At 32.4% G+C, this 11,718-nt stretch overlaps 1 protein-coding gene across 1 annotated transcript; it reads right to left on the minus strand.

The window, feature by feature from the left end:
* Positions 1 to 332: 332 nt before the first annotated feature.
* On the minus strand, positions 333 to 2,163 carry LOC143068200 (uncharacterized). Its single transcript, XM_076242067.1, has 3 exons — positions 2,068 to 2,163; positions 688 to 1,355; positions 333 to 470 (listed from the first exon to the last, which is right to left on the minus strand). The coding sequence occupies exons 2-3, from the start codon at positions 1,343 to 1,345 to the stop codon at positions 460 to 462; spliced, it is 669 nt and encodes a 222-aa protein (XP_076098182.1). The 5' UTR covers positions 1,346 to 1,355; positions 2,068 to 2,163; the 3' UTR covers positions 333 to 459.
* Between the last annotated feature and the right edge of the window lie 9,555 nt (positions 2,164 to 11,718).

An 11,718-nucleotide genomic window follows, 5' to 3' on the forward strand; every position in this document is an offset into this window, starting at 1 on the left:
CTTTTGTGTTTTCTCCCAATAATAGTTATCAAAGGTATCAAGATTATAATTTAGTACGCCAGACGCGCCTTTCGTCTACATATGACTCATCAGTGACGCTCATATCAAAATATTTATTAGTATACAAGTGGATTACTATAAGATTAATTTCGAGAGAGTGATAAGATATTTTGACAGTTCATAAATAAGAGGAAATTTGGTGTTTACATCAATAAGACAACAACTCCAACAGCACAAATAACCTCGACGTCAACATACAAAAATATTTTCAGCAACAGATAGTTGACTATTCAATTGGTAAACCTGTAGGTAAAACAATTTTGAAGAGAGAGTTCAATAAATATTTTTTATTATAATTTAATCAGATTTGAAGTAAGGTTTGACCTTACGACAGTCTTTCAGGTTCTGTAATTTGTAGCACTTTGGAATTGCTCATGATACTGGGATTAATGACTCTCCTCAATAGAGACCTACAATGGAAAATGATATAATGTAAATGATATAATTAAAACAACAAAGTTAAGGTAAACTGATTCAGATGGTCTAGGTTTGATAAATAGCGACATCATTATCTGATTTTGATGAAAGCGGAGAAGTGGACCATAAAAATGATAAAATTGCAATTTTTCTCTAATTGATTTCCGTCTGTATCAAAATATTAAAATTAAACAATAACAAAAAACTTACCATATTTTTCTTTTCCTTCACTAATGCCATCGTCTCCTCCAATACCGTATCCTTTTCCAATACTGATCAAACCATGTCCTTCGCCGTATCCATTTCCGTATCCTCCGCCATTACCGTATCCGTTTCCAATACTGATCAAGCCATGTCCTTTATCGAATCCGTTTCCGTATCCTCCGCCAATACCGAAATTCAATCCTTGTCCACCTCCGATACCGTATCCGTTTCCAATACTGATCAAACCATGTCCTTCACCGTATCCATTATCATATCCTCCGCCAATACCGAATCCTTGTCCACCTCCGATACCGTACCCTTGTCCATTGTATCCTCCGCCAATACCATATCCGTTTCCAGCACTGATCAAACCATGTCCTTCACCGTATCCGTTTCCCCAGCTTTCTTCGATATCGTAATCTTTTCCATATCCGATATTTCCATGGCCATATCCGCCAAATCCAAGCTCTGATCCGTATCCGCCATTATAACCCTGGTCGAGACCTCCATAGTTCTGTCCGAACCCACCATTTCCTCCATGACCGTATCCTCCAAAGTTCTGTCCGTATCCCCCATGGATTTCAATTCCATGTCCATACCCACTGCTGTATCCATATCCGAAAGCCATTGAGGCACAGAGAGCAAGAGCAACTAATCTCAGCATGGTGTATGTTCTGTCAAAATGTAAAAATAAAAGTTAAAGGTTTGATATAAAAACTGTCTTTCTAAAAAATACATGTAATTGTTTATTGGAATGATATCGGAAATGTTTTAACTAGAACTATAGAAATTTTGTAAGTTTTACATCAATTTCAATAATTATAGTAATGGTATGTTGTTTTGTTTTATCCATTATGTCTTATCTTTTTTTGTTTTGCTATTGTATTTTCAGTTGTAAAGGAGCCATGAAAGTGAAAATTATCAATTTTTGGTGTAAATGTTAAAAAAGTTAAAAAAAACTATGAAAGACTGTAAATTTCTCAAATCATTATTTATGTGCACATACATCGAAATTCATTAATGATCTTATAATTTCGTAATGCATGTTCCACTACTGTGTTTGTTTTGTGGGGAAGCTGTGCCATTTGAATGAAACTTGATCTAGGGTAAAATTTTATCAAATTGAAAAACTATGTTCAACTACAATGTATATAATCATAGGTTTGAACGTAGTTTTCAATTTAGTCTCGTATATTCAGCACCTAACTAACATTATTTCAAAACAATAATTTCACAGCCATGGGTCGAAGTTTTAAATAATGCACAATTAAAATGGGAGCTAACTCATAATTATATATTCGCTTAAATAAAAAGGGATATAAAACTTGAACTTATGGTGCTCCTCTCTTTTGTTGATATCTGAAACTGTATTTTGTTTATACTTACTGTTGTTTTGGGATGCTTTCTTTGAATGTTTTAAGACTCCAGAGTAGACCGTTCGTAAGGTTTATATAGTATTTCACAACTTCTGAAGGACAGTTATTTATTATGACATATACCATTCAATGAAGACCGTAAATAGGGTATATTATGCAACATTAACAAAGAAACAACAGATATATCACTTATTACATCACGGAGACTAGCAGATTTCACAACTTTATTGCTGAATACACATTATTTGACCAAAAGCAATAATATCAGCACAATATGTTGGTTTGATTTTGTAGACTGATTAATTACTTTTGTTTTGAATACAATAGATGAAAACAAAGCGTATTGTTATAACCATACTGTTCGAATAATTGCAATGTTTTTTTTTTCTCTTTTTGTGTGCAATATTCTAAGAAATCTATTTTCTTCGTTAAGGTCTTCGCAACGTCTCTCAACATAACTATGCATGACATATTTGACACTAGACGTTCAGCAAATCTTTTTGTAAGCCATCAAATTATATATATCGATATCGACAACAAAGACAGAGGTTTTCGGCTGTTGTTCAAGTTATGGGATGTTTGTCGATATCGAACTTATCTCTGTATGGTGATATGGGCTGGATTCCCTGCAATGTAAAGCAATGGACAGCTGTTTTTACATTATGGTCCACATTTTGTAAAATGGACAATGATAGATTGAACAAAAGAGTATTCATGTGGTCATATACATGTAAATATGGAAATAAACCAATTAAAAATTACTGCAGAGTAATGACTAAGTTTAAAGAGTATAATCTTGAACCATATTGTAATTGTGATATATTGTTAACTAAAAGGGTAATTAAGGATATAGAATGCTTAGCTATTGATTTATATAAAATTGAATGGCATAATAAGCTGGTTTCGAATGAATTTGCCAAACTACGTACTTATAAATCATTTAGATCTAAAACAGAATTTAAGGTAGAAAAATTATATTTGTAAAACTATTGCAGGGAAATGTAGAAGTGCTTTTGCAAAATTTCACTGTGGTGTTGCGCCCAAAAAAAAAAATGAAACGAGCCGGTATCAGAACTTGCCTATTAATGAAAGAATATGTTTTAATTGTAATGATCATACCATTGAAAATGAGAAACATGTTATTTTCAAATGTCGACTATATGCAGATTTTCGTGCTGTATTGTTTAGTCATGCCAATTCTTTTTGTCATGATTTTAATAGTATGTCAGATGACGACAAATTTGTATTTTCATTAAGTGATGAAAATGTTTACTTTTATACTGCCAAAATCTGCTATGATATTTTACTGAAAAGAAAATGTTTATTATTTTCTTAAAATTTGTATACTTTTAATGTTTTATGCTATATATTTTATGTGTGTATATATATATGTAAATGAGTCTAAATTGAAAACTACGTTCAAACCTATGATTGCGTTGGATAAAAATCGCAATTTTTATACGTGTGCATGTAAAACAAATTTCGTTGTAGAAAGGTCTAAATACAGCACTAACAACATTTTCCAAAAGACCAAAAAAAGTGAAGTATGTAAATGTATATACCATTTTTATAGTCTCTGATAACTCTTTTTAGAGTGGCTCGTGTAATTTATATGTGAAATTGTAATATTATGTAAATTATTTTATAAGAGGTGAGATTCAAATAAAATATTGTCTTCATCAATATAGGTCTCATAATTAGGGGATGTCAACGAGTACTATGGTAATCGAGTGTCGCTCGGTAGTAACGAGTATAATGGATTATCAAAATGTTACTCGACTAATCGGTTCATTTTAGAATGTTGTTGCTTTCATACATGTAAGTTTAAACACAAATTATTTTTTTTGGAGCGCCTCTATTCTATTTTAGTCAAAACTAATGAAAATTAAAATAAGATTCTAATGCTTGTGTTTAACTTTCATTTAAATTTCCTCACATCAGAGGTACATATAGGATATAGAAACAAGAGCATTTTCCCCAGGCTTACACTTTTAGATTATCTTAGTCAATCCTCCACATCTGTACCGTCAGAGCATATATTTTCATCAGCAGTACTTATGTGAGCTACAATTTGTTCCTGTGAAAAAAGTGCCAGTGGAACTAATATCACAGAAAATATGTTCTGGGAGAACTTTTTTCACAGATGGTTTCTATATAATTTGTTCCATCTCTATAAAATAAGATTCCATACTTTACCTAGTAAAATAAGTACCGGGTTTGTGAAATTTGTTCCATACCTGGTGAAATAAGTTCCAAGTTCATGATATTTGCTCTTTTCCTGGTGAAATAAGTTCTTGGTTTGTGAGATTTGTTCCTCACTTGGTGAAATAAGTTCCTTGTCTGTGAAATATATTCCACTGGTTAAACAAGTTATCTTATATATTGAGCTTTTGTCATCAGTAAGTTATAAGTTAAGCATGCAAGTGCAATATTAAAATAAGTACTATATCAATAATAAAAAAAAAGTAAAAAGTGTAAATCATCCAATTCGGATTCTGTGGAGTATAGCAAATGTTTAAATGTATACTCAATGCAAAATACCAAAACGACAGTCTTTTCATCAAGAAAAGAGTAGAATATACCAACAATGATTCAGATAAAAAGTATAGTTAAAGAGGAACATATAAACTTATTAAAAAAGGACAAAGTGACTGATCAATGATTTCAAAAGTCATGTAGAAGCAAAAGACATGTACTCTTTTGAAACTGTGCCATCACATGTATGACTAGTAGTCCTATAACATATGACCTCGGGGGCATTATTTACTATTTCTATTTACTGTTCTGATATTTTTTTTTTTACTATCAATGTGCCACCCGATTTAATAGTTTTCGTGCTCAAGTATTTTAAAATGATATTTGGTCCATTAAATATTTGACATAGAAAGAAGATTGAAGCAATTTTGTTCCGACCTGAAATCATGTCGGAAAGTGCTAAAGGAATTTAACGTATCTCGATATGACTTCGCATTCAAAAAAAAAAAATAAAAAATGAAAATATCAGTATAAAAACGTTAAAAATTGAATAAGAATGCGAAGCCATATGTTATAGGACTACGTCAGTTACCTAAAATGAGAAATCTTTATGTCCGAGAATATGTTGACGAGACAAAATTTTTAAATAAGAATAAATTCGTTGCATCCTTATCGACCTCAGAAAATGATTAATGGCATCAGTAAGTTTTAATCAGCACCCCTTTGTTGATCAATACTATGATATTATTACGCAAGTATTTCTATATTGGCCTTGTTATTGGTCCGAGGCTTGCTGTATTGGCCTGAGGCGAAGCCGAATGTCAATACAGCTGGCCTCGGACCAATAACAAGGCCAATACAGAAATACACGTAATAGTAAAAACTATCTTAATTGATTAAATACAGTGTTACAATATTTTTTTAATTTCATTTCACAAGAGATAAATATCTTTACCTTGAAGTGGAACTATCCAAATCCCAGTTTCTTTTTATTACATGCAATATATAATGATCTTGTGCTGTTTCCAGGTGTCTCCAGAATTTTCTCATCTGACGAATTTTTTACCCTTTCCAGTCACTATGAAGTGTTACAGTTTTAATTTAGACGCAACACATAAATAGTAATTGGAAAGGTATTGCCATTGCACGTGTTATGTAGAAACTTTTTTATTGTTATGCAGAAAATTAAAAAAAAACTAGAACACACCCGCGAAATCGCGGGCATTCAGAGCGTAGTTTAAAGTATGTAAATTGTTGTTGGAAGAATTTTGTAAAATATTGAATGACTGGAGAATTTCAGCAAAAGTATCATAAGTCATATATAGGTTGTTTGGGACAGGAAAATGCTTTTTTTGATCCCTCCTCCTTTATTTCCAAAATTCCCAATTTTTGGTTTTCTATCAATTTCAATATGAACATAGTTTTCATTTAGTATGTTATGAACATTTAAGTAAGGAGCCTGTAATTCAGTGGTTGTCGTTTGTTTATGTGTTACATATTTGTTTTTCGTTCACTTTTTGTACATAAATAAGGCCGCTAGTTTTCTGGTTTGAATTGTTTTACATTGTCAGTTCGGGGCCTTTTGAAGCTGAGTATGCGGTATGGGCTTTGCTCGTTGTTGAAGGTCGTACGGTGACCTGTAGTTGTTAATTTCTGTGTCATATTGGTCTCTTGTGGAGAGTTGTCTCAACATGGCAATCATACCACATCTTCTTTTTTTTGTAATCAATGAATTTTGTAAAAGATTTAATGAGTTCACATGAATATTTTTAGCGCTTATCTGTATATTATGAACATTCATTTAAGAATTGAATGCTCTTTTTTGTAAATTTATTGGGATGTAAAAGCGTTGACCGAAGTACATTTTGTATGAAGCGCGGAAGCGCTTCATACTAAAAATGTGCGCACGGTCAACGCTTTTACAACCCTATAAAGTTACAAAAAAAAGCATTCAATACTTATAATTACATTTTTACCTATAGGATCCTGAAAACACGCCTTTTATCAAGTTTTTATTTCATTTACCTGTGCACTTTATTGTGGGACCTCGTGTTATCATGAATGAAAAGTTTTATTGTGTGATACAACTGCTTAAGGAATAACACGTGATGTACAGTTAGCCAATCAGAATAATGTATTACAGTGAAAACATACATTTAATGTAATTATTACTATATAAATATAGTGTATTTACTTTCAATTCTAAGTTAACTAATCGATCCATGGTGGTCATTGATATAGTATACAGACCCTCTCTATTTAATAAACTCTGTGACCGCCGTGGATAGTAAACTTGAAAATGATAGCAGATAGAATTCTGAAAATACACTTTATTCTTTGTATATGTATGTTCAAAGTATACAGAAAAACGCAAACCGGAAGTCTAATCTGACTTAAAATTTCGTCCAATGACGGGAAAATATCCGGATGCCTTTTTTCTCGTTTTTCTCCCAAAATAACTCAATCAGAATCTGAATAATCATATGAATGGATGACAAATGCGACTATGCACTGTACCTATAGGACACAGAGGCGTGTTGATTAATTTATTGTGGAAAGGAGAGAAGTGACACCAAAAATGAGGTCTTCTCGTTTAATAGTATAGACACTGTACCTATAGGACACAGAGGCGTGTTGATTAATTTATTGTGGAAAGGAGAGAAGTGACACCAAAAATGAGGTCTTCTCGTTTAATAGTATAGATAATGTAGGTGTTGAAAATGATACAACTATCCATAAGCCAAATGACCAAAGAACGAATATTTTGCATAAATATAGAATGCATATGCCTGGTTCGGGTTTAAAAATAAATGACAGTTTACAAAAACCAGAGGCTCTAAAGAGCCTGTGTCGCTCACCTTTGTCTATGTGTATATTAAACAAAGGACACATGACAAAATTGTGTTTTGGTGTTGGTGATGTGTTTCTAGATCTTACTTTAATGGACATTCTTGCTTCTTACAATTATCTCTATCTATAATTAATTTGGCCCAGAAGTGACAGTTGAAAAAAATTTGTAAAAATTTACAAAAATGTACAAAATTTTTGAAAAGTGTTAAAAATTGACTATAAAGGGCAATAACTGCTTAAAGGGTCTATTGACCATTTTGGTAGTTTTGACTTATTTGTAGTTCTTACTTTGCTGTACATTATTGCTGTTTACAGTTTATCTTTATCTATAATAATATTCAAGATAATAACCAAAAGCGGCAAAATTTTCTTAAAATTACCAATTCAGGGGCAGCAACCCAACAAAAAGTTGTCCGATTGGTCTGAAAATTTCAAGGCAGATAGATCTTGACCTAATGAACAATTTCATCTACAGCAGATTTGCTCAAAAGGCTCCGGTTTCAGATATATGAACCAAATACTGCATTTTACCCTATGTACTATTTTTAGCCATGTCGGCCATCTTGGTTCATTGGCAGGGTCATCGGACACATTTTTTAAACTAGATACCCTAATGATGATTGTGGCAAAGTTTGATTACATTTGGCTCAGTAGTTTCAGATGAGAAGATTTTTTTTAAAAGATAACTAAAATTTTAGAAAAATGGTTAAAAATAGACTATAAAGGGCAATAACTCCTTAAGGGGTCAACTGACAATTTTGGTCATGTTGACTTATTTGTAGATCTTACTTTCCTGAACATTATTGCTGTTTACAGTTTATCTCTATCTATAACTAGAGGCTCTAAAGAGCATGTGTCGCTCACCTTTGTATGTGAATATTAAACAAAGGACACATGACAAAATTGTGTTTTGGTGATGGTGATGTGTTTGTAGATCTTACTTTACTAAACATTCTTGCTGCTTACAACTATCTCTATCTATAACAGTACTTTCTGTGGAAAATGTTATTGAAAATCTTCAAATTTTAAGAAAATTGTTAAAAATTGACTATAAAGGGCAATAACTCCTTAGGGGGTCAATTGACTATTTTGGTCATGTTGACTTATTTGTAGATCTTACTTTGCTGAACATTATTGCTGTTTACAGTTTATCTCTATCTATAATAATATTCAAGATAATAATCAAAAACAGCAAAATTTCCTTAAAATTACTATTTCAGGGGCAGTAACCCAACAACGGAATGTCCGATTCATCTGAAAATTCCAGGGCAGATAGATCTTGACCTGATGAACAATTTTACCCCATGTCAGATTTGCTCTAAATGCTTTGGTTTTTGAGTTATAAGCCCAAAACTGCATTTTACCCCTATGTTCTATTTTTAGCCATGGCGGCAATCTTGGTTCGTTGGCCGGGTCACCGGACACATTTTTTAAACAAGATACCCCAATGATGATTATGGCCAAGTTTGGTTTAATTTGGCCCTGTAGTTTCAGAGGAGAAGATTTTTCTAAAAGATTACTAAGATTTACGAAAAATGGTTAAAAATTGACTATAAAGGGCAATAACTCCTAAAGTGGTCAACTGAGCATTTTGGTCATGTTGACTAATTTGTAGATCTTACTTTGTTGAACATTATTGCTGTTTACAATTTATCTCTATCTATAATAATATTCACGATAATAACCAAAAACAGCAAAATTTCCTTAAAATTACCATTTCAGGGGCAGCAACCCAACAACGGAATGTCCGATTCATCTGAAAATTTCAGGGCAGATAGATCTTGACCTGATGAACAATATTACTCCTGTCAGATTTGCTCTAAATGCTTTGGTTTTTGAGTTATTAAGCCAAAAACTGCATTTTACCCCTATGTTCTATTTTTAGCCATGGCGGCCATCTTGGTTGGTTGGGCGGGGCACCGGACACATTTTTTAAACTAAATACCCCAATGATGATTATGGCCAAGTTTGGTTAAATTTGGCCCAGTAGTTTCAGAGAAGATTTTTGTAAAAGTTAACGCAGGACGACGACGGACGACGGACGCAAAGTGATGGGAAAAGTTAACTTGGCCCTTTGGGCCAGTTGAGCTAAAAAGTGCAGAAATAATTTGAATAGCAGTGTTGTATAGAAACAAATTTGTTGTTGTAATATCGAAGTATTTGTACGGTAATGACATTTTCAGGATCAACTGATCTAGTAACAAAAATAACATAACTTTTTTCAAGCGCTGATTGTGATTGAGTAATAAGAGGTATTGACAAACAACTGTCCACACAACACTATACAGAGAATTAAAGATAAAGCAGCTTTGTCAACATGACAATACTGTAGGAGAAGTATGGAACGCCGGAACTGTCTTATAGTGTAAATATTTAATGTGTTTTGTCGATGATTTGCTTTACGTCATGTCATTTATTCTTTATGCTATGAGCAGATGCCTTTATTTCCTGACACGGCATCTCTTTGTTTTAAAATTAGTAATTTGTTTGGTCAAACAATTGTATGATATGTCATTGCTAAACTTTGTTGTGTAAAATATGCATTACATTATGCTGTAACTACTATATATTATATTCTGTGAATACTTCGAAACTTTATGATCAACCACCTCTACATTCTCTCATATTTTATCTATGCTGTGTCTATTCTTCTTTTACGTAAGTCAGTTAATAATTGCGTCCTGTCTCAAGTGTTATTGTTGTGTCAAATGTTCTAAAGGTTTTGTTTTGATACAACTTTGTTCTATGTAAATCTCATGATATTATAGTATTTTGGCGTTATGTTGTGTTTATACATATGTATCTCCAGTGAAAAACACAAAACATCATGGTATAATTCATATGCGTTTTGCCGAACAATTGATACTCTCTGTGAGCATTCATTACGTCATGTGCAAATGCCTTTTACATTATGTGCAAACAACTAATACGTTTTGTGCAAACCTCGTTTACCTTATGTGCACACATCGTTCGACAAATCAATGAATGTGTTTGTTGATGTTTTTGTGTTCTGTTGAATTGTCCCTTTTAAAATTGTTATACGATGATGACTGATGTACCCATATTTTGACTATTTATTTATTGTGTCTGTTTAGTTAACGCATCAATGTAAATATAACGGAATTTGATGAGACTGTCATCAAAGTGAGAGGGTTAGCAATATAAAACCAGGTTTAATCCACCATTTTCTACATTTGAAAATGCCTGATCAAAGTCAGGAATATGACAGTTGTCCATTCGTTTTTTATGTGTTTTGTCATTTGATTTTGTGATGTGATTAGGGGCTTTCCGATTTGATTTTCCTCTGAGTTCAGTATTTTTGTGATTTTACTTTTCAATAATGGACTGACAAATAAAGATGGCGTTACTTCATCCTACTATTAATCTATTTTGCCTTTTCCAATTCATAGGCCTCGTCTTGAAAGGAGTAGGTCCGGTAAGGACCGATTTTGGCCTCAAATTTCAGGTTCATCTGACGAAAGATTTTGACCACTTTTTAAACACTTAAGTGTCTATTTTATTTGAATTAATTAGTTTATGTGAAAGATTTTAACAGATTTAGTCATTAAAAACGAACCGATTCAAGCTCAAATATGAAAAATCTACCTAATATGCCGAAAAATGTCACTTTTCAGATGGTGTTTGGTAAAAATGAATGTGGCCGCATCCGTGTTCATCCTCAACCTTTATATATGTTATGTATTATCATAAAATACAACATACATTTCAATATTAAGGATGAACACGAATGCGGCCACTTTCGTTTTACACGAAAACCGTCTAAAATTTAACTAAAATGCTAGAATTATGAGGATTTCAGTAATTTAGCATGACTTAATGGTGCTAGTACCGGATATATGTGCATTGTATTGTCAAAAACAAGCCCATATTTATGTAGCAGAAGCATTGTACTGTCCAATAAATAACTAAAGGTTTACATTTTAACAATTTTGTAAAACTTCTATATTTTGGGGCCAAAAAGGGGTCTTACTGAACCTACTCCTTTGGCAAGTGGTCAAGGTACATATGTACTTATTAATGGTTAAAGACTCACGGTATGCTGATGTTTTGTTCTTTTCATCTTGTTTTTTTCTGTTATTTTTTTATCTTTACCAAAAAGTCTCTTTTTATTCATTCTAGTAAGTTTTAAAAATAAGTTAAAAATTTATTGGTTCTATGAAAAACTCTTATTTTTAAAGTGTATTCGTGTGCTTACTAATAGATTTGATAACTCTGTATATTCAAGTGAAGGTACAATGTTATATGTTGACCTTTTTCAGTTTAAAACACATATGATAGGTCACCTTCTTTGGTTTTAAAACCTCTACACAAACAG

This window comes from Mytilus galloprovincialis, chromosome 3 (genome assembly GCF_965363235.1).
Source record: "Mytilus galloprovincialis chromosome 3, xbMytGall1.hap1.1, whole genome shotgun sequence".
NCBI classification, from domain to species: domain Eukaryota; kingdom Metazoa; phylum Mollusca; class Bivalvia; order Mytilida; family Mytilidae; genus Mytilus; species Mytilus galloprovincialis.

Coding starts and splice junctions, on each gene's coding strand:
- LOC143068200 (XM_076242067.1), bottom strand. CDS start 1,345: ATGCTGAGATTAGTTGCTCTTGCTCTCTGTGCCTCAATGGCTTTCGGA.